The 25,103-nt window shown below is 40.3% G+C and overlaps 1 protein-coding gene across 1 annotated transcript in view; it reads right to left on the bottom strand.

Moving 5' to 3' along the window:
- Positions 1-25,103, bottom strand: part of astn1 (astrotactin 1) — a gene marked incomplete at its 3' end in the record, with an annotated part of 417,666 nt that overhangs the window by 236,947 nt on the left and 155,616 nt on the right. Inside the window, exon 12 of the mRNA XM_079222970.1 lies at positions 19,790-19,940. Coding sequence (XP_079079096.1) covers positions 19,790-19,940 — 151 coding nt within the window. The remainder of the gene's footprint in view (positions 1-19,789; positions 19,941-25,103) is intronic.

Below are 25,103 nucleotides of genomic sequence, written 5' to 3'. Positions count from 1 at the left end.
CGAACAGCTCTCGCTCTCGCTGCTTCTGTCCATCTTTTCTCCGTCATTTTTCTCCTCCATGATGTTTAGAGAACTTGCCTCGCGTCGGGAAATTACCGACGTAATTAACTCACACTGGAAATTATCACGATTTTGTGATCGAACCCTTTTCATTCCTCATCTTAGTTTCCGGTATTATGCACTCGCTCCCCGCTAACTAGTCTGCTCTCAGAGCGTTATCTGCTCTGCTCTCCTAATTGTGAGCCGTATCAACGTTTGACTGTAAAGCAGGAACAGCTGGGACCACAAATACATTATTCACTGCTGACATTCTCATCAAAAGTCATTGCCCCTAAAACATCAAAGCTTACACGAAACATGTTTGGTAACTGTCAAACTGTCAAGCTTGACAACTAACGGTCGAGCAATTTAAATCTACCTGTTATTTTAAGTGCACACTGATATGGAACGTTTTAAATGTAAACAGGCTGTACAGTACTTTATGGCTGAATAAAGTACACCCCGTGACTCACTCTCAACCAATCATAATGATTGATTTGATCTACCATATTATAAATATATATATATTATTTATTTGTTATGCTTAATGCATGTCCTTGTATGTGTGCATTTCCTTGTATGTATTTTGCATATCACCTGTGTGTAAACATTTAGTATGACAGCTTGTCAGCCAGAAGTAATTTATGTGGCTTACATTTTTCTACTGTTGTATTCTTTCATCATCATCTTTATGTATCTTTCTGTTTGTGGAGTCTGAGGAAGAGCCTGGTGCTGGAAACGTTACGCAGTAATGAAAATCGTGGAGCTGATCTGTGAGCGGATCGATCAGTCCTAATCCTGTGAGATACGTCTTTGATACAGTGCACATCCTATCAGATATTGGACAGTGCACGTCTTATCTTTTCTTTTCAGCCAAGAACCCACATCAATTAGAGATGTATTTTTTTTCATCATGTTTTTAAACTATATACCGTTTGTTCAAATATTATATCTACATCCTACTTGTCATTTTTGTTTTAAAGTGCTTCGAGATTATTGATCTCATGTATAACTGCTTTGACGCAGCTACCTTAGAAAGTAACGACCTCTGGACCAGTTATACATTTGTGATGGCACCAGTACAGAATGGGGACACATGTTGAATGAGTGGCCCGTGGTCTTGCTCCCCCAATAAACTGATATTGATTTTTGTACAGTCTGTCCGGGGCCATTGTGACAGATGATGCATCGCCTGTAATGGAAAAAGCACATGAGGCATTGAATCTCTTCACACATATGTGGCACAGAGTCTTTAAATCACTGAGACTCGCTGCAATCGATGTACACATGGATATGTGGTGCAGACTGAGAGGAATTTGTATTGACGGCTGCAAAGGCTTGCCAAGAACAGATAGCTCTAGATATTGACTGCCATAATAGGCTTCCGGCATGCTGGAATAGTGATAACTCTGGTCCATTTTCCAGCTGTCCGTCGGACGATAATCATTAAGAATATGCGCCTGCCACAGTCTTTTGTCTGTGGATTGTTATCACTTCAGAACTCCACAAATCTGGTCTATAATCCTGGATTAATCATTGATAATCCTCTGTTTAAAACCACTCACCCAAACCCTTCAAACTGTTATCTGATTTAAAAACTTCTCCTGGCTCTTTTATTTGGAATGAGTTTGTAACCATGAATGAATGGAATACTTTTAATGATATAACGTGACTGACATGTTGAGGAAATAATCCAGACTAACAGAAAGGTGTTGCAAAGCACCGGGTGCAGGGAGTGAGCGCTGTGGTTTTTCTAAACTGTGGGTGATGTATTCACATAAAAGAATGGTATATTTGTCTTTTTGTTATTTTATATCTTTTATATCTTATCTATGTCTCATCTAAAATTGATTTGCAATTCCGCGTCCAACAGTATTTTCACAACATGAAAGGATTGAGGACCTCGCAAATGGACTAATGCCTCCAGGTTAAGAAGAATTCAAACCTTTAAATCATGCCTCCAATTCACACCGTCCTACATTATTTAGAGTTCAAAAGCTCTGTTGGCTTGGAGCAGAAGCAACTTCAGAGACAACTTATACAAAGAAAATAGATAAAACATAAAGTACCTAGCATCGAGGGTTCAATCGTGGCACACATCAGTGCTTTTTCAAACCTCTACATTTTTGCTTGCTGCAGGTCAAAGTGTTATGTTACACAATTCAGAAGGCTTTGAATGATGGCTGTGGAAAACTTTGTTCATACAGGTGCACAGTAGTCAACACTGGCAGAGAACTACATTTTGCCTAAACCTAACAGTGACCAGTTCACAAGGTTGCGGTGTTATGTTGCCTCGACATAACTCCGACCGTTTCACAACAATGAGTATTCATGTTGCCTCAACCTAACCCGATCACTGCACATTGTTAATAATCTTTGTTGCCTCGAAGTAACAGTCACAAAATTAACCACCTGTTACAACGTAAACCATGCGTGAACCTTCTGAGTGTGGACAAGAAGCAGAATATGACAGGGATGTAGAGTAGGGATGAAAATAGTGTTAATACAATATTTGTCTGCAACTAACTGGAAAGAGCATATTTCATCTCCAAATGATGCACATAACACCCGATAAAGAACATTTACTGACACAAGCAAAAGGGTCTTTGTTGGCAAAGTGATCTGCATTTATCTTCGACCGTTTAATAACTGGACAGTGAATAAGAGTGCTGTTTGCTCTGCAGCGGAAGAAGCTTGCAGTACAAAGCCGGCTCTGGGAAACCCCTTGAACTGCCATGCCTTTTAATCCCATTTCTTAATGGAGATAAATTCCTGTAGTGCTTTTGAGGCTATAGGGAATCAGCACTGTTCTACTTGCCAAAACAGCAACAAATCCCTGTGAAAGCCGTCGGATAAACTAAACTATATGCAATTTTGCTAAATTTGTCCGATAGGCAAATCGGTGCAGAAATACAATAATTGTGGACTGGTTATGCAATGTAATGCAGAAAGTATTACTCATCAAGATCAAGCAATTGCAAAAGTTCTTGATTCAATCAACTGTAATTTGGAAAATACCACCTTAACTTTCCAACGCACACTTTCTGCTCTTGTCGACGACCATATCGCTGAACTCTAAACTATAATTTATTTATGAATGTGTTTATTTGATTTTATGATGTGTTTATTTTGGTGCCACCTTTTGTGAAGCTACTTTAGAAATAATTATTGGTGGGGGAAAAAATTGATACAGCATAATATCGCGATATTTTGCCTGCTGATATTGTATCGATACATGGAAGCCAAGTATCGATCTTTTATTATATAAATTATAAACTTTTTAGTCCTAGAATAATAAAATCAATTGCTTTTTCATCCCACTGGGTGCTGATGGTGCTGTGTTGTTTTGTGGTGAAGTCAGCAGAGCATGATTGGTAGGAAGTTGATCAAAACAAACATGGAGACATCCGAGAAAGAAATTAGAAATGCGCCATCCGCGCTTCAATCAAAATGAAGCTCAAGCGCAAGTTCGGTAAGGAAGACATTAGTTACCCGCTGGTTCGTTCAGGAGCCAGTCTGTAGGCTCACAGCGATGACTCCATCAGCTGATTGGGGGGTGTGTATGTTGAATGAACCAGCCTGGCAGAGCAATTCCCTAAACCAATCACAGCGTTGTTGTCTAACTTGAAATAGTTTCTCCGCAGGGCAGTCAGTTGTCATTTCAGCTCTAACCGATGCGACCCTCCGCCACCTCGGGCACCGCCAGTCAGCAGTCAGTCCTGCTTTATTCATCGACGGGTACAGCAACTCTAGTCGTCTTCTTCTTCTTCTTCTTCTTCTTCTTCTTCTTCTTCTTCTTCTTCTTCTTCTTCTTCTTCTTCTTCTTCTTCTTCTTCTTCTTCTTCTTCACCAGTATCTGGACTCCAAGGGGGGATTCTGCGGGCGCAGATGTCAGCATCACTACCCTTTGCTTATCCTATTTCAGGATGGAGTCCAATCGCCAAAGACTTTGCACAATTTGATTGTTGCACATTTGATTGTTTGCAATAAATTATGGTTAAAACTCTGTAACCAGTCTCTCCTGATTGAACTGGCTACGGGTACTCTACGGGTACTCTAGCGCTGGAAGCGGCCGTCATTCAGACGCACTTCCTTGCGTGAAATTCACCGAGCTTTGTGCGGCTATGGATAATATTATGAACCCACACATGAGGGCGTTTGATGTTTTGACGTTTTGGGGATTTCCACAACAAGTATAAAGCAGAAAGAGTGGTTATTTCCATGGTGGTTGGCGGAAATGAAACCTCCTTGCACAGAGATAGGCCCCGCCCCCTCTCGGGCGCATCCAGCTTGAATGACGCGACTATGTAGACTGTAATACAAACAGTTCAGTTTGTCAGGTACACCATTTATGACAGCGTTGGTCAGTTTGTCTGCTTGGCAATCACATTCTGCTGCAATAAAAAACTATTGATACAATATGTTGAGAATGTTTTCCTTTGGGGACAATTTGCGGTGAAAAAAAGGGAATAATTCGCAATACTCAATATATCGCAATACTCAATATATCGCAGTATCGTGATAGTATCGAATCAGGACTCAAGTATCGTGATAAAATCGAATCGTGGGATCTCTGGTGATTCCCACCCCTAGAAATAATGTGAACAGCAATAATAGGCATTATGTGAGGACTCCAGTGGTTTTAAAGTGGCACATAACTTTAAAAAATAAATCTACATGGTATAATCAACATTTCTACATGGCATTTTAAAATCATTTCTATGACTTTATGTTGACATCTCTCTTGATTGTGTAGTGCAGTGAAAAGGTCATTTTAAAAGGTAGCTTCAGGGGTTTCAACTGCCTCAATGTCTGTGGCCTGCGAGTCTGTGGCACGACGTAAAAGTTCTTCTACTCTTCGCTCCGAATGGCCACAGACGGCCATCAGAGCATCCTCGATCTCTATCCAAGTCTTTTGCACTTGGTCCTACACAAGAAAAGTTATGGAATAATATGGCAATTCGACCCATAGACCCTCTCCTTACCCACTCCGTCTGGGTGTTCAGGGTCCGCCATATTAATTGCCATCCCAAACCAATTAGAGGGGGAGTGGATGTGGTTTATAAAACAATGCAACTGTGAGTATCCATGGACGCCCACTTACCCAGGTGCCCCTACTGACCACCAGCCACTCTGTTTTGTGTTCGCCATGGTACAAATGTTGCTCCGTGCTCATAACCGTAAAACATTTACTTGTAAACTGCTCAAACCTAAGATAGACATTCAATAATGTCATACAGGTGTTAACAACTGAAAGGTTGCATTGTATTTCAGAGATAGGTCCCGCCCCCTCTCCGGCGCATCCAGCTGGTCCATTGCTAGTTTATAAAGCACTGAATGGTTTAGGGCCTAAGTATGTTTGTGATCTGCTGCTATCTTATGAACCATCCCGGCCATTCAGGTCGTCTGGAACGAGTCTATTTTCTGTTCCAAGAGTCAGAACTAAACATGGAGAAGCAGCATTCAGCTTTTCTGCTCCACATATCTGGAACAAGGTCCCTGAAAGCTGCAGGTCTGCTGAGACCCTCAGCTCCTTTAAGTCCACATTGAAAACTTTTCTGTTTGCTGCTGCCTTTAATTGAACCAGATTCAATTACTGCATCTCACTACTGCATTTTATTTCTTAAACTGCACTGCAACTTTTATTCAACTTGTATTTTTTATTTTGCTTTTTCAACTTTTATTTTTTATTTTCATTTTTGACTGTTTTAATGTTTTCTTAACTGTTTTTAAATCTGCATTATGTTTTGATGCTTTTAATGGTTTTATGTGAAGCACTTTGAATCGCCTTGTTGTTGAAATGTGCTATACAAATAAATTTGCCTTGCCTTGCCTTCAAATATACCCTGTCTAGAAAATGGCAGCCATGTTTAAACAGCCAGTAAAGAGGTTTAAGATGCTGTAAGAATGATGCAAACTTTTCACCAAATTTCTTAAAGTGGGGGCATGCCGAACTCGTCTGCATGACGTGTCTTCTGACCATGTTGGAGGGCAACAATGTTAATAGTTGCACTGGATTGGACAGTTTTTCTTGAAAGCCATAATGTAGTATCAGCATGCACAGTGAAAGCCAAAGACTGCTGTTTGGATCCCATTTCCAACCCTGGTGTCTTGTAACAGTAACCACCGTTTTTCTGAAATCAACTAGGACTTTTATGTCACCAAAATGAAAACTATCTATCACAACACACACAGAATTTAGAGAGGTGTTGTGCTGTGTTTAGCTTCTTTGTTCGGTACATTGGATTGAAAAAACTTGCATGCAGGCTTAAATACAATTGTGGAGTTGTTCACCCTGTCCGGATGCAGTGAGTTAAACCAAGTATGAGTAGAAGAGCTATGGGTCAGGAAAAGTAACTAACTAACTCACTAAGCAACTAACTGAGGGCTGCTAGGCTGGTTCATGCAGTGTCAACTACGTATTCAGGAAGAGCCTTGTACACCTAGTGAAAACCTCCTTTCTGTAGATTACAGCAGATTGTAATGCACCGTATTTGTTTTTCTAACGGTTATGTAGTAAGGTGGCTGACCCTGATACTGGTTAAAAGATGCAGCATTATATACAGTATCATAGACTGTTGTAGTCTGCTTTTAAAAGGTTTCTCGATAACAAGAGATGTCAGATCCACCTGACTGCGTGTATTTATTGATGTAAAAGCAGTTACTTCATATCTGATACAAAATGATAAAAATATAAATCGAATGAACAACAAACTGCTCCTTTTTGAGCTCTCTGATTGTCCGGCTTCGGCACACCACAGAGTCCACGTAGGCTTCCGTCCAAATGAATCGTTGAATTGCAATGGAATGGCATCATGAGACGAGTGAAGATCCACACCTCTCCTGATTATGTTATTATCGGGCATTGGTCACTTATAGGCAGACTTCCCACAGGCAGTTAAAAAACAGTATGTGTCTTATGTCCAGAGGCCATGGTTGTTATTAAAGTGATAAAGGGAAGCGTCACTACAAGACAAAGAACAAATTATTTGAGCCAACATACCCACTCAAATCCAAAATGAAGGCACATAAAAAAAAGATGTTAACAGAGAGGGGAATAGAGATGAACCAGGAGGTTTACTAACCACAGATAAAGTCCCTCATGCACACAAATGTCTCTTTTTAGAAGATGAGAAGAATATAATATTGTGGCTTATTTTGATTGAAATGCTTTCACACATGAATGGAATGAATGTGAAGCTGCAGGGAAGGGACAATTAAGTTCAATAGAATTTTCTAAAACGAAGTTCCTTATTTTTAAGATGCACATTTCTCAAAAGCTTTCTGTTCTTTTTTCAATCGAGCCCTTATTTTACTTGAAATGAGAGAGGAACATTTATGTATTATTAGAGTATGTATTATTTATAATTCATCCAGTTCAATTTGAAAACTGACAATACATATTGTTGAGATGTTATTCAATGGAACTTTCTTCATTTGATTTGACAGACAGTTGCTGACTACTTACAAAGGTTGATGGCACTGAATCAGAGTGATGGACCTTTGCAAAAGGAAACACACACACACACACACACACACACACACACACAGGATGCAGCTGCAGCCTCAAATACTTTACTTTGCTTTACACAATTACCTACTCATTACAAGATTATTGTTGTTGTCAAAAAGCTGTATTTTGCTGCGTAACAGTGTTTCTCTTGTGTCAAGGCCATGTATAACACAACAAAAAGATTATTGACTTGACAGAACAGTGATGATATATTTGCCGGAAGGTTTTTCTTCCCCACTGCAGAGAAAGAGAGAAGCCCACAGGATTTGTTACGTTCACAGAGAAACTTTTGTAGGCAAAATCATTTTCAACTTTCCTTTCATGTTTCCATATAGACAAAGTTGCGTTAAGGGAAAGTTGTATTTTCTTTCTTCTTCTTTCGCGGCCATTATGATGGGATTAGTGGTGCGTGTCAAAGGTCAGCCTCTCCCGGAGAGCTCAGCCCCTCATTCTGGTCTTTTGCCGATGTCATGGTGAGTGGGCTCGATGCAGAAGAAAAAAACGCTCGGACATTTAGTAACTCCTATCACCTCCTTCCAGCAAAGTGCAAAAAGCCCAACAGGGATCAAGTTTGAGGTCAAGTGGATGCGCTGCAACAGAAGACCCGTCTTAAAGGGGAAGATCATATTCTACGAATACAAGGGCTTTGCCGATAGCGTGAATCAAAATCGCTCAATGGGACGCTTTCCAACTCAAACTTTCACGACCAAACATGGAATTGATTTGTAGTCGACTGCTCGCCTCAATATATATATATATATATATATATATACATATATATATATATATATATATATATATATATATATATAAAAAAGTAAAAGTCGTTAATTAAACTTTGTAGACTCAAAGGATGTGAGACAAGCATTATTTATACTGTGCGGAAAGTGAACTCTGAAGTCTGAGTTTGATGTTCGGTCAACTAATGAGATATCTTCCAATTTCCAGACGCTCTTTTGGTGTGTGTGTGTGTGTGTGTGTGTGTGTGTGTGTGTGCGTGTGTGTGTGTGTGTGAGAGAGAGAGTGTGTGTGTGTGTGTGTGTGTGTGTGTAACCAGACTTTTCAACAGGATTATCTGAGGAAGGAGACTCGCAGCTTCTCACTTGCACAATCCAGGCAACAACATTTTTGATAATTTGAATGTTTTCAAAAAGGCTCACATTCATGTGCACGTTCAGTTTCACCATTCTACCGTTCAGTAATTGTTTGAATATCTTTGCATCAATCAGACATTCTCCACTGCACAATTTAGCCATGTGCTTATAAATACATTCATAGTTTTGGAAGTACATCTTACGTAAAGGTCTTTTTGTTTTGTTACATACATTTATTCACATTATGATAACATTTGAAGATAAAGGTACCAAATTGAATTCCTAACCGTACTTCAAATAAAACGTTGTTTCCTTGACATAAAAGAAGTGGACGAAGTCACCGTTGGTTTGAGTTTGGCATTTAGGCCGTCGCCATCTTGTGTTTTTTTGTTGTTGCAACCAGTACAAGCAACGCTGTACCATACGTTTTTTAGGCGACCAAAATGGAAGAGGGAAAGCATGGACAATGCTGTGGTAGAGACCTGTCAATCACAAGCATCCCCTGCTTTATGGTCTGTTTGACTCTAAATGGACCATCATTTACTAAATGAACATCATGAACTAATGTTTACAATGTTTACTGAGGGAATAAATCAAGAGAGAAGTAGAGTCATTTTGTCATATACTTCTATACAACCGGAGAAGCCGCCCCCTGCTGGTCAGTAGAGAGAATGCAAGTTGAAGGCACTTTTTTTTTTACTTGGAGGCTACCACCATTCCTGATAGGGACCTTCTACTTAATGGTAAATAATTAAGTCAAAAATAGACTAACTAGATCCTTTTTATTTAATTTTATTTACGTGAAAACTTGTACAGGTGTTTGACACGCTATATTCTGCCCGGAGTAATGCTTGGAGGTTTTCCTCTTAGGCTGCAAACAGCCTGCAGCAAAGAGACAGGGCAGGTAGAGTCCAAATGATGTAGGCTTTTCCTGCTTTGGCTATGCGCGCTGCGACTCAGGCCGAAGTGTGGGTTGCCTTCAGGTTCACTATGGAAATCTGTTCTTTCCATATCTCATAGTGTCTTCATCTCTCCCTCAACTCTCCCACGACCACATCCAGAAAACTCACTCAACCTAACTGCTGTGAGCGAAATGCTAATTAAGATGGTGGTGCAGTTGAGCGTATCGACATTTGTATCTCTCTTCTCTCATCTGGATGTTACCAGCTGGATGATCTGAGGAAACGGTTAATAGTGATTGTTATGGAGTAAATCAAACTGGTAATGCGGGCAGAGACAAAAACAGGATTTTGAGGAGTGCTATCTCCAGTGGAAATTACACCCTTGGTAGTCAACATAAATTGCAATGTCAGTGTGTTTTACATTGTGAACACAACAAAAATATAATGAATATATGTGCACCCTTGCAGTTACCCCACAGTAGCGTCATCTTGATGGCATCGAAAAATCATTCCTGTTCCTATTTTCTTGAAGTAGATACTTTTTTATATTAAATGAAAACTACTTTGTGAATATGTATGTTAAAAAAAAACATTTTACTGCACAATTTCAAAGTAAGTATGAAGCCCTGCATTCCGTAATCTTCGGCAGATGCTTTCATCGACCCTGGGAGGCGAAACACACACTCACATAAATCCAATGACCCGAGGAGAGAAAACATCAGTAGTGACAATCTAATGTGCTCCTATTCCTCTTTGGGGCTGAGGGCTGGAGAGATCTCTGCCAGGTATCGACTCCACTCAACGCTGCTTAGTGTCCCGAAATGTGATCCCGGTGAAGATTGTTTTTTGCTGCCGAAGGGGAAGTGGGCCAACGCAAAGTGCCGAGAAAAACTGCTTTAGCCCGCAGCACACGGTGTGGTGCTGTCCAGAATTATTATGAATAATGAAAAAAGCTCCTGCTGTAGTGTTTTGTTTCATCTGTGCCTCAGACTGTGTGACATTGTGTGCGACCCGGACCAGCACCGTGCTGACGGTCTGCGTGGGCTTTGATGAAGTGTGACGTGACCCAATTTGAACCGGCACTGCAGAGAGAACCCAGTGGGAGAAATAAACACTGAAAGGCTCATTTGTATTTCTTCTGTGTGCTACTCTGGTAGTTCTAGTTATTATCATGAGCTGAGATAAGTTCCAATCAGAGATAGATAGATAGATAGATAGATAGATAGATAGATAGATACTTTATTCATTCTCAGGGGGAAATTAGTTTGTAGCAACAGCAAGCACATTACATAGTAAACATAAAAATATTGAAATATGAATATTAAGAGTTTAACAAAGTTAGGTTTAAAATGAGTAAATCCACATTTTAAATTGAGCTGTTGCACAAATAAAATAAAAAAGTTCAGTTGAGTAAATCCAAGTTCACACCAAAATGTAATTAAATTAAAATAATATGGAGATGCTAGCTTAAGCAAATTATCAGAAAAAATGAATATGCATGCTGTCAAGACCTAATAAGTAGGCTGTAAGAGCAGCAGCATCATGCCACTCACTTTCTGAGAGAAACCTGCTGTGTGTTACAATAGTCATACTACCAAACTATTTAGTATGCCATAAAAAAGGTTTAGTAAGTCGCAATACTTAGTAAATGCATTTTGGCAAAAAAACTACCAGGATGTTGTGGCACATCTGGTCCCATTTTGCAGTATGCAAACCAGCATGCTTTTCTGGCTATTCTGACCCACAATCCTTTGTGCAGTAAATATATGTTATGAGGAAGTAGCATGTCCCATTTGAAGGCATACCGCATACAACAGTATGTACGTTGTAACCCGAAATGCAGTACGTACTAAAAGTTAAAAGAAAAAGTATCTGATATCTGATGAACGGCAGCACTTTTAAACTTTTCGAGTGTAAGTTCAAAATGAATACTGTATCACATTTTAAATTGGAGTTCCAAGACTTGATTTAATCTAGGTTTAAATTATAAACTAAACTGACGTTTAAAGAGAGGTTTAAATATAATCTTTTTTCTTAATTTTAAGATAGTGTTAAAGCTTGTTGAAACAGGATTTAGAATCAGTAGAGTAGAATGTGTTTGTTGGAACGTGGACCCCAGAGAGTAGTAGAAACAGAGCTGCTCCACGTCGGCGGTGTACACGTCCGCTTGGGAGCATCACCGAGGATTCAGTAGTGCGGTTGCAGTGCCTCCTGTAGTGAGGAGCAGCAAGCTGATTGGCAGCAGCAGACCGTATTGGATGGGCTGGGGAGTATGGTTTGACCTTGTTCTGGATGTGGGATTACCCTTTGACCTTTACAGCACAGTAGGTTTCTTCCGTACTGTAGGAAGTGGCAAACCTGTATTCCGTACACTGGCTCGAACCACACCAGGTACTACTCTGACTTGAGATAGAATACACAAGACACATGTGAGGCAAATATGAAAAGAAATTAGATTTTGCCTCACTGCTTTTCTTGTTATGTACAAAATTCCAAATAAACTAACTGAACCCAAATACTTGGTGTTTCCGTTTCAGTAAAACAAGCAAAACGCCCGCTTCCGAACCTAAAAAGTTTCAACTAATTGAGAACAGCACACCAGCACTGCCCTCTGCCAAAGACATGGACAGTCTATCCTCCTCTAATGACACAACCCAAGGATAAATACAAGATATCATTCATTATGACTTGGAAAATACAAAATACCAAAAGACCAAAACTTAGAAGAAAAGGAATCCAAACACCATCCCCATCACGGCTGCAAACTGCTGCAAAACTAACCAGCGCTCATGATCAACATGTATCGTGTGCTGCAGGTTTATACGGCAATCCCCTGCAAACACCGTATGAGCTGTTTTTGTTGGACGGCGCCCAGCGATCTCGTCGCTCCATCCAGGTGGCATCTGCTCCGGTAACAACATCCCCCGTTATCCTCCGCCCCGTTTTGCAGAGGAGAGGAAAAAGTGACAAGGCCGGGCTAATTAATCTCACAATCATCCCGTGATTATCGCGCTCTCTCTCCCAAGGGGGCCGCGAGCGCGTACCTTCCGGAGTGCCATACATCAGTGAGAGGCGGCAGGCAGCACGTCGGTCAACACCGACCGCCGGCATCGGAGGACTCTCGCACGAGGAGAGGCTTTAAGCTCAGACGGGACCAGCCACTGGCGGCGCCGACGTAGACAAGGTGTTAAGGTGTTAATTGATTAGGGTGGAATCAAGAGAGCTGGGGTCCAGCCAGTTTACCGCCCTGATTAGACGGATGAGAGGCTCATTTATAAGCTTGACAGGCACAAGATAATTACGAAAGCACACAGTAATATATGCAACGGCAGCTGGGAGCGGGGCCGTGTGGTGACGGGCAGCGTGTGTGTGTGTGTGTGTGTGTGTGTGTGTGTGTGTGTGTGTGTGTGTGCGGGCAAAGATCAATGACTCTAAGAGTTTTTTACTATTATAAAAAGCATAATAGAGAAATATCTCGTTCAAACACAATACCAATCAATTTAGGAACTATGGGGAGCTTTTCTTAAGGCCTTTGCTCAGCGAATATTTCACATTAAAACTATTCGTACCGGCGGCCATGCAAATTTGCAAATGTTGCAAAACTATTTCAAAATTATCGGCGCAGGCAGAGGAGCAACTAGCAGGATCTTATTGCGTGTCTGAGCTAAATTGTTGAACAGACTAAGCTACGGTCAGATTTTTTTTATTGAATTTCCTTTTTAGAGAAATGCTCTGGGTGAATATGCCTCCGGTTGAAAGGCTACACAGTGTGCAAGGTCATGCAGTGTGCATGTACAGGGCTTCGTGAAAGGTGAGAACGGAAGGAGTGGATCTGGTCTGCTGCCTTTGTCAAGGTTGATGAAGTCATAAAGTCTCCCATGTTGGTTTGTACTCAGGCGAAAGTGAAGCCAATGCAGAAGTGTCTTAAAACTCACATTCTTTCTAATGTTCAGTAGGGTGCGACTCATGTGGTTGTATAGAAGTCTATGAGAAAATGACTCTACATATCTCTTGATTTATTCCCTCAGTAAACATTGTAAACATGAGTTTATGTCTCAATCTCTAGTTTCAAGTCTTCTTCAATACAGCATGATGTTCATTTAGTAAATTATGGTCCATTTAGAGTCAAACAGACCATAAAGCAGGGTATGCTTTAGGGCGGGCTACCTTGTGATTGACAGGTGACAAACGGCACTGGGCGTAATCCAAGATGGCGACGGCCAAATTGCCAAACTCAAAGCTTCAAAACGTCAGTCCCCAAACCGATGGGTGACGTCACGATGACTACGTCCACTTCTTATATTCAGTCTATGCTCGTATTATGGAGCCTCCAAGTTGTCGTACACCACATTATATTGTATTTGTCTGTTACACAAAACACGATAGCTTGTTGTCTTTATTAGCGGTGCGAAAGCTCAGAAAAATTAACCTTGCTCCGGAAATAATTATGTTGCTTTTTCTTTGCGTTATATCTGCGCTCTATGTCAAAGTACTCATTAAAAAAATAATCTATTGATGTGCAGATGAAATGTGCAGATGTGTAAAGGCTTTTTAAAGGATACAAAATCATAATAATTGAAATCAGCAAATTAGGCTGCATCCATATAAACAATCTACACCCCAGTCATATCAGCAGCTTGCAAAACTCCCTGGTTAAACTCACCTGTATCTCCCACTCTGCATATCCTCTGTGATTGACAATGGTGCACATTCAGGGATGGATTTACATAAATAAAAGGGCAGGGCGAATCCGTGCTGCCAATTCCATTCAATTTGTACTCTGCTATCTGCGGTTAATTACTATCTGATTTACTAAGGCAGCAGCAGCTGCGTCTGGTATGTGACTTCTAGGTAGATTCAGCAAATGAAGGAGAGCTCTGAAGAATGCAGGCTGGGATGAGAACACCGAGCTATAAAAAAGATGGCATGTAGAAAAAAAGAAAAGAAAACACTGTTTAAAGAAAACGAAAGAAGAAGAAAAGAATAGCTCCGGTGGGACAGAAGTCCAGCAGACGCTCAGAGTGGAGCAGGTGAGGCGGGTGGGATGGCTTTGATTGATGTCTCCTTAGAATACAGGGATGAAGGCAGCCAAATGCAACTGATGTCTTATCAAAAGGATGCAATTACTAGCCTGTTCACATGCAGTTGATATAATGAGCCGCTGAGCAGAGTGCCACACCTCCCCATGCCTCCTGTTTGCTCAGTTCACTTCACCTTCTTTTTCTGGGGACACACTTTTTCAAAACTGACAAAGTTCCACGTCATCTCATTTTGATCTTGAATTGGTGAACCAGACATTTTAAAGAGCTCACTGTATGATAAATCATGACTTTGTTTCATGCACGAAAACATGCACACATTTAATACTTTCTGAATGAGACCAAACAGATTCATCTTGGCAGTTAACGGGCTGCTTTCTCATTCTTTTCATTTCCTCTCATTAGTTAAACACACAGAATGCAGGCCAGCCTTTCATGTTAATGGTTCAAGCAGGCTACAATAGGCTATGGAGTGGTGCAGGAATGAGTCTGAAAAACTGGTTGGCTGGCAAAAACACGTCATCACTGAGGGATCCTCATGTGGTTTAAAGGTGTACTGTAGATATAAATGTTAAATAAAAGACAACGGAAGAAATTATACTTTAGGGACGCTAATTAAATCTTTCTGGTTTGTTTTAAAATAACTTTCTTTAATTCTTGGCGAAGAAATTCATTGGATGTACCTAGACACAGTTTGTTGTGGTGCTCGCAGTCTTTCCAAACACAGCCTTCTATTTTAAATGTGTGTTTTGCACCAGCTAATCAAAAACATATCTTAAATCCATCAGAGTAAAAAAACTAGACTAATCAAAACTCACCCAATATTTGCAATATCATCCCAGGTGTGACATACATAATGAACCCAGACTATACAGTGTCTCCGATTTGTGTTGATGAGGATGGGTCTGAATTCCTGCTTCATTAGGCAGTTACAGTGGAGCTCAGTGAACGTTTACGCATGATGGATAAGTACTGTGAATAAGTGTTCTTAGAGAAATATCACAGCATATTCCAACATACTCACAGAACAATAAATAATAGAACATAATACAAAAGAAAAATCTCTAGGCACCGCAAGACGTCTCTTTAATTAATTTCTTAAACTAATTCGAAACTAATTTGAATAATATATATATATATATATATATATATATATATATATATATATATATATATATATATATATATATATACTGTATATCTCTATATATATATATCTGCAGTACAATTTGTAAGCCACACGAAGGAGACTGAATGTTTATATTGTTGTGATAATTGTAGCCAACCTATAACATTTAATCTTATACGACAGGCTGGCGTTTAACTGACGAAAGGAAATGAAAATAATTAAATGCTGAGACTGTTAAAACCACCTAAATGCATTTATTTGGTCTCATTTATAAAGTAATTCAGTGTTTCTTAATAACATAAACATAAAACAGTTGTAATTTATCAAAAGTATACCACAAAAAAATTAATTGGGTTGCGATAGTTTGTCATTTTTAAAAAGTGGGTCCCCAGAAAAAAGAAGTTTGGTAAACAGTGCACGGAGTCACACATAGTCAGATGTTCATTAGACTTCAAAGCCCTGGCTTGAAATCTCCCCTCTGTCATCTCTTGGTACAAGACAGAAATTGGATGGATATTTTGGTCTCTGACATTTCAGTGCAATGTTGCTGCAACTCAGTGGAGTCCCATCAGCCCGGGTATGAGGCAATTTCAGATAGAGGACAGTACCCGTAGAGTCCAATTGATACCCTTTAACAAGTTCTATTAACACGTGAGATATTTGTGGTAGACCGGCCGGCGCTTTAGGGAAGCATTGATGCATTTGTGACATTTGTAGCCCGTGGGAAATAAACAAGTTTTTTTTTTGGCATTTGTTTTTGGAAGAAAGGCGCAACTAAGACTCCTAAAAGCTCAGTGCTTTATTGCATCAGCAAACTACCAACGGCTGATATTGAAGAACCCTCTTTGTATTGTGGCCGTTCAGGATTCTACTTGAAGTATAGCTACAGAATGACAAAAACAAAAACTCGACAAAGAGACCATCTGGCTGGGCCTGGACATCACTGTTTACAGTCAGAAAGTGGTTTTAGATACACTTGAGTGTGGCTTCAAAGAGAAATTACCCACTTTTCATATGGATGCCGAATGAATGTTGACAGTAAATGTGTTACATTGCCAACAGCGAAAAGGCTTTGCCAAAATATGGGTACTACTGAAGATGTAATGACAAGGACAACTCAACTATTGTCTGTAGGGACTGATACATGTATTGCTTCAAATGTATTGCTTCAATGGACTACAATTACCATCGACACTGATTGGACATCAACATAACAGATGTCAGATTTGTACTTAGCAATACAAATGGAGGCCGCCTTTTGTTCCTTTGGTCCAGACTAAAATACAATTTCTACGCAACTATTTAAATGGTTGCCATGACATTAGTTACATACATCCATGGACTTTGATGGTCAGATGACTTTTCACATAGCGTCATCTTCAGGTCAAAATTTTACTCATACTTTGATCTCCTGAACAAATACCCACAAAACGAATGACATTTCCATCAACTAGTTTTTTGGGTCTGGTGCTAATTAGCGAAAGTTAGCATTCTAATACATACAACTAAGATGGTAAACATGGCAAGCATTACATATAAAAATATAATTCTTAACACTGTTATTGTGTGTCTAATGCTGCGTTCACACCAAAAGCGTTGTGAATATTCGCAACACGTTACTCGCGTCAGTTTACTTGCTCGACAATAATGCTGTGTTCACACCAAAAGCGTTGCCAATGTTACTCGTGCCTGAAAGGCGTTTCCGCCATCCACCATGGAAATGACCTATAAACTAGTTCTGCTTTATACTTGTTGTGTAAATTCCACATACGTCAGAACATCAAACTCCATCGTGTCTGGGTCATAATATTATCCGTAGTCCCACAACAGCATCTGAATGACGGCCGTTACCAGCGCTACTTCAAGTGGACCAGCAGCAGTTTGATTCAGCAATGACGGGCGGAGCTTCTCAATGCCAATTGGCTAACGCCACGTGTGGCGTTCCCATTCAGCTAGACTAGACTCTTTGTTACTTTTTTCAAAGGAAGCATATTCTCTCCTGGATTATGGTTGCAATAATACACATGTGGTTAACGTTGTAAATTGTAGCAATAAAAAACAAAAATGCTACAAAATGACTTTGTTTAGGCAATTAAAGTACTTGTTTCGGTTTTGTTTGACCCATCAATGATCCTGACCTCCTCCCTACGCGGACTTCGGCATACTTGGAGAATGAATAATTGATACTGATGGACGAATGTTCCCATGTTGCTGTTGGAACCCCTGACCATCACATCAGGGATAAACTGAATTCTGCACTAAAACTGGGCCATCGGAACAACCAAAAGTGGATGCCAGGAACTCAGTCCTAAACTAAATATGTCTTCATTAAGACAACTCTTTTCCACAATTGGAATTTTAATTATGGCTCATAAGTGTGATATTAATGATGATTATAGTGTTGAATGCTGTTTGCCTCTACACAATATATAATTATCAGGGGGCTTTTGATAACAAATAAACACTCAACAATCGCCTCAACTATTTCACTATAACCAGGCCTGGAAAACTATGCAAACTTAGCTTAGCTCTTTGCTCGCAATAACTGTCTGCATCCATATTCCAGTTCAATTTAAAAACAAGTTCCTCTGGTGCTCAGGAAGAAATGATTGCTTCAAACTCATCTCATCTGTTTTGAAAATATTAAACTAACCGAGTTAAGTTAACTGAACACTGATAAAACAAGTTAAGCTGATGTTTCAGCTATTAAATTGGATCAACAACTGCTCTGTCACGCTGGCAATCGTTCACTCATCTTAACATGCACAACAACAAACAGATACTACCCACCATGTATGTGTTTTTCCAAATAGAAAATGTCACTCCCTAAAGATGCATGCTGCGAAGTCTGCTAACATGCTGATCATGTTTCTTCAGAAACGTAATTTAATGAGTTGAGCGAACTCTCAGTAGTTCATTTATTTAACTCGGTTTAGAAGTGGCCTGGATTTTAAAAAACAAACAGAAATGTAACATTTAATTAACTTGAAGTTATTAAAAAGTATATACTGTATGTATGTTGAGTTACTCACGTTGAGCCTCCAGTCTCAGACTCAGTGATTAAAGTCACATGATGATGAAAGAGAAAAGGAGTAATCAATAATTGGACTTCACGGGTTTTGCATGTCTGTCCCAATAACTTTTACATCCTCTGTGCTACTGTTTACCGTACCACCTATATACAATAATTGCTTGCATATGCTCTAATCTCAAAATGAAAAAATGTCCCATTAAAAACCCTCTTCATACAGGCTGTTTCCCTCTCATTGAGGTGCATTATATGAGATAGGATGAAGCGCACTGGATTGCATAAATAGCATCTCCCGAGCCCACCTGAAAGGCTCAACTCGAGTGCGTCAAAGTACTTGAAAAGAGATTTAATTGTAAGAGGGGAAAGGCGGAGTGTGATGGTGCCGGGGGCTGGGTGGGGACACGACAGCTTATCAGTAGAAAGAGGGGGATTTAGGAGAAGCAAAACACTAGCAGAAGGCGCTAAGATTCTGAAAATAACGAGACCGGTATTGCTGGAGTCCCAGACAGATGGAGACCAAAACTAAACTTGGCTGCAACATTTCCTGGTTGCGAAGCACCACCTGGAGGTAATGAATGCGTCGTCGGCCAAGGGGGCATGTGAGACGAAGTCAAACTGTCTGCTCGGACACGTCGCTGAGTGCAGGTCTGCTGCTTGTCCTTGATATGGGTCATCTCGGCCCCGTAGATACGCTCATGAATATTTATACAAGGAGATGGACCTAAACACTGATGGCCGAAACGAAATATTTTTCCAACATTGGATTATGAACCACTGAAGGAGACGGCCATAGAGCATTTTGAACTTGATTTATGTGGGCATCGGGTCAAAAATCGCACAAGGTGGGAGTGTTGTAGGTCAAGTCTTTCAGTGTCATGCGCTCATATTGTATCAATCATAAAGGGATCTGAACTGACAGGGGGCTGTAGAGCCCTTTGAACTTGATTTATATAGAAATCTAAGGGAATGTTCATGTTCTGCCCCTGTGGCTAATGTATGGCAGCTTCCAGCTAGAGTTTTTAATAAAAGAAAGATGACTCACCATGCATCCAGTGGAGTCCAGCTTTCGGTCCGATATGCAGCGGAAGTTGCGGCTGCAGCCTCCGTTGTCCTTGGTGCAGTCTCTGACGGGCCCGAACGAGTCGAGGAGGACCTCCAACGAGTCGAAGGACGAGCTGATCATCAGCTCCTCTCTGTTAAATCGGATAAGAGAGAGAAAAAAAGAAAAGAGGATTCTTGTTTAGTTGGGTACAGATGTGTTTGTGTGTTATTAATACTGATTAGATTTTTCAACGTACAATGCGACAGTTATTGAGGCTCATTGGGTCGATGAGAGACTGTCGGCGCACATCCAACAATGATGTCATGGCGAACTGACACAACGCGGAGCACGCCTCTACATGACTGCAGCAACATAACCAGTTAAACCACTTAAGGTGGTTTCAGGAGCAGACTTTCAAAAATGCCTACATTTTGGTGGACGCCAAGTTGCATCATTGACCCATGACAAACTGATCTTGACAGTGCTAACCATTGAGGACCTTTATTTACACCTTAAAGTCAGAACCAAGGTTTTTGTTGCATTGTATACATAACATCCAGTAGATTATGAAATTATTAATTATTAACTAGTGCACTAAAGACCTCTTCAGGACATAACTTCATCCTGCAGTCATCAACTACGTGAGCTGATTGATTGGTTTGTAGATGGGCTATTATGCACCTTGTAATCTTTTTTTTTTTTTTTATTGGCTCTCCATAAAGTCGTCAAATCAAATGTCAAAGAAAAACTTGTTCTCTTCTCCCTATGTGTTACCACATAGTTTTGTTGCGTTGTTTTGTCCTTTTCCATTACTGATGATAGCCTGCTGAGACCGCCTGTAATTGTTTTGAAGGTCCCAACCATCCAATCATTCTTTTCACCATACCATGGTTCAAGTTGTTGTTGTTCTGGTCCTCTATTATTTAGCCCAAGGTCCGGCTGGTTGGTCCTGACCATAGTGCAGGGGAGGTGTTAAACCTGTAATAAAAATGACTGATCTGGACCAAACAAGGTAGATGTGAAAGTGCCCAGAGATAAATATTAGCTTTCAAATTCACTATGTTGTACTTTTTTACTAAACCCTTCTCTACTGGACTTTAAACTGCTCCACAATAGAGATTTGGAATCATGAAACAGGAATTGAATAACAAACAGTGTTTTGTTCACTAATTATTGGGAGCAAGTCACATTAGCTTGGACAGCTATTGTGTTTGGCACCAGCCTGTTCTCCGGTTTGGGTTAGTTGCCTAATAATTCAGACAGTAGTTTGCAAAATACCCCTACAAGTAGTCACTACATTACCAAGCTCCTAGTGCCAGTGATTTTCTGCTCAAACCGGGAACTAAGACTACTAGAATCAATAATATTTATTTTCATTGTGTCTTTTTATGTATATACAGTGTGTGCCTACTGACCAAGTACATCTCTTTTGACAGTTTGTCCAAAGGCTCTTAGAGGCACCGTTTATTGTACCAGAGCAAAGTAAAAATCCATACTACATGCCTGCAACAGATAAAAAAAGGTATTGAGGTCTAATACCTTGAACGCTTAAATTATAATGAGGTCCAAAAAAAGGGCGTCTATTTCACACTGTTGTCCCTTAATGTCTCTGAAAACGCTGTTTGTAACAAGCACCGCCACTCAGCTTGTAGTCGGTATATTATCTTTCTTTATACTCCTATAAACGTGAGTAACGGTTGATTTTCTCCCACAAATTTTCATCAAAACAAGCATTCATTTTGTTACTTTCACCTTCTTCTTGGTAAAAGAGGTGCACAAGCAACCAACTGGACTGGAGTGCGGAACAAAACTGGAGCATGGGCAGCCGGCACTCTTGCAGATGCAGTCAGGACGCGTGTTCACAAAATGTTAGCCTGCACACGAATGTCCATATGGGGGTCCTGGGCATGGACGGATGATAACATTTACACCACAACACGGATCGATGTGAACCCTTAGAGACGTACGGACGCAGAACGTATAGCTTGGAAATGGTGTCAGTAATGCGTTATATCAACTTCAAACAAGCTAATGAGAGTAAGGCATTACTTATTAACTACTGAAATCCAGTCAGCAATATGCTTCCATTCAAGTTGATTCAGATATCACATTTCTTTAGATCATGTTTCATGTGTAAGAGGACGTGTGTCCTCAGCATTCTGCTTTGAAAGACATGCTGTGACACTCTGCTCTCTATTTCACCTAATGAAGAGATATCTATTTTCAGGAATTACACCTGCATGTTTAATTAATTCTGTGCAATCACCATGAAAAGAGCTACGACTTTCCACAGCACAACTGCAATGCAAGATAGTAGGCTTGCAAGATGAAACGTGCCAGATGAAGCGTGCCGTGAACCCCTTCGCTCTAACCTCACTCCGAGCAGTCATTATGTGTTCCGGTGATTTTGCCGTTCCTCGTAAACTTCTTGCAAGAACAGCAGTGTTTGGGATTGGTGGAGATGAAGAACAATGCGGAGAGGACCTCAGTGTGTTCGTACAGTGAAAAGGTGCTGCCTGTGATGAACAAGAACTTGTGTAATGGTATCGCCATGAACTGTGTCTTGGGAAAGAAAGTGGTGACCTCTCAGGCACTACCACCCAACTCCCTCTACTCCTCTGCTCTCCCCATGAGAAAAGACAGCAAGTTCCCTTCCCTCCCATAGTAAACTTGATAGTATCTTACAAACCAATTCTTCTTTTATAATTGCCCATTGCTCTGTTGTCATATATTCAGAGGGGATCTATTGAACAGAGTTTTGGCAGATGATGAAACTCACAGCAAGTGTGAATGCTAAATTATTTGGGAACTGCAATTACAGTCGAGACATATCCAACGGTTGTGTGCAACGCAACATACATATCAAGCAAAACAAAACAAAATGCCACGTTTTGTTTCTCTTTGGTGAAGCTACTGCAACAGTCATCACATCCCAAGTACTGAATAGATTGGTTATCAATCCTTGTGGTCCTTAGAGCCTGATCAACATATCTGGGAGGTACGAAAAGAAAAACCAAGGGATCAGAAAATATCTACAAGCGATCCGATGGCTTCTTCGCTGTGATATAATTCCCACAGACCACGGCTTTGACTGCAAATTCTTTTGAACTTTCAGAATCCGTCCGCGCAAAACCTTTTTCCGCTTCAAGACGGGCGAACCACGGCCGTTAGCTGTGATGAAATCCCAACATACCAAGGCCTGGAGTGCGTTTGAAATCAATGGGCACAAAGCACTACCTGGGATATATTTAACATTTAGTCACAGACAGCTGTCTGCAGCTGAGAAAGGCAATAAGCCTCAATTATGGGCACCATTAACATGGATAGCAAACAATGAGAAGGCTAGAAGTACATGTGCGTCAAAACAAGCAGTATAAAGAGTGTTTCATTCAGCCCATTTGCCACTGAAAAGTACCACTAAAGGTTTTACGCCAAGTTATACCCTGCAATTTCCTCGCATTAGTTAGTGATTGAGTTCAGAGAGAGGAGTGGAAATTACCATTAAAAAGGGGCAGATTTGAATGTAAATGTATTTCTAAAGATTGCTTCTATGATGTGTTTGATAAGAGATTTTTTCTCTCAATAATATCAACTCAATTTGCTTTTATATAACGCAGAAGCAAAGGGGAAATGGAATATAGAGTTTTCAATTAGCGCATTTTGTGTCACAGCTTGAGATATAAGAAAAGCATGAATAATACAATTGCTTCTAACCACCAGGACAGAGAAGTCTTCTGTATACAGGCTCAAGGCGACGCAACAAGAGCGCTAATAATCACACTGGAAGAAAGAGAAAAACCACGGCTTATTCTCTTATTCAGTAATAACTGCCATGAAGGGAAGGAAGATCAGGGCTCATCGCTACTTATCCATCTGCCAGGGAGCAAGACAGAGTGACAAATGATCATCAAACGTGGGGCAAGGCGGCTCAAAATCAGAGTAAATCAGCAGCTTCAAGATGTGTGAGCAGTGTTTCCTCGTGGCCCCCGGGGAGCGCTGCATAGAGCGTTCATCAGAGCGTTCATCAGATCCCAGATCAGAGGAAATTAGTTATTTGCACAGCGTCTTGGAGAAAGCTGCCAAATGAAAATGAAATGTTGGAAAAGATGGGGGGATTGGAATGTGTAAACATGGCGTGGGGGTGGGGAGAGGGAAGAGGGGTATAAAATTGCCAAACCACACCCGGGAACGGAATTAATTTACAGTTAATATGATGCATGTTGTAACAAAGACAACTTCAGCCCAGAAAAAACAAGGATTCTATACTATAAAAAAACATACTGTCAGATATGAAAGAGGTAAGAAGACAAAACATTTTCCATATTTTAATTTGCAGTGCTGCTATGACTGTGTCGATCAAAGTGAGTTTGATAAAGAACAGGACAACATTAAGAAATAAATATAATTTGAAATGAGATCTAAGATGAGATCTGAATTGGAATGACTGGAATTGTTCTTTTTTTGCCACTATAAAGAATCAATAACTCCTTGACTTTTTTTTTTTTTGCATAAATATGATCAAAAGTCAAGAGTCTGAGTGCACGCGACCGTATTACCACGTGAAAACGTTGGAAATATTGTGCTCGTGGTACACATGCGTCGTGGAATCAAACAAATTTATACTGTTTTGTCAGCAAGCCTGAAAGCGACATGAAGTCAGGCCAACTGCTCCATCAACCTCCATGTTAAATCGGACCACAATTTTCTCTCATGACGGAAACGTGAGCACTTTACAAACTGAATTTACGCTCTCATTTATAAATCTATACAAATATTTAAGTAGACGGAAATGTTCTCAGAAGTCTTGTGCTACTCATGATTACGTTATTTTTGCGATGGGATTCACGGTTGTCTGTCAAATACAATGGTTTGAAAGGTTGTTTTCTCATTAAATCCACAGTCCAGTCTCCTGCTCTGTGACAGTGACACACCTGTTTTAAGTTAGCCAATCAAGGCAGTCACCATGGCAACCAGTGACATGCGGGCACCCCTTTCAACATAAAAGCCCCATGATTTAAGTGTATCTTAACATAAAGCTCAAATGAGGATTATTGTATTAGATAGAAAATAAATACACAATTGTACACAATATTTTGTTATGTAATCACGTGATATGTTGCAGCAAAGTGCTGTCCCATTCATATTTACACCATCAAGCCCTCACAGCTAATGTTGGCATATATATATATCTCCAATCCACACATACGTGCACGCGTGAACGGCCTATATTCATATGTAATCACGTGATATGTTGCAGCAAAGTGCTGTCCTATTCATATTTACACCATCAAGCCCTCATAGCTAATGTTGGCAT

This window comes from Taurulus bubalis (genome assembly GCF_910589615.1).
Source record: "Taurulus bubalis genome assembly, chromosome: 1".
NCBI classification, from domain to species: domain Eukaryota; kingdom Metazoa; phylum Chordata; class Actinopteri; order Perciformes; family Cottidae; genus Taurulus; species Taurulus bubalis.
Note: the sequence above shows the minus strand (reverse complement) of the source record. Positions and strands in the feature narration are given on the sequence as shown.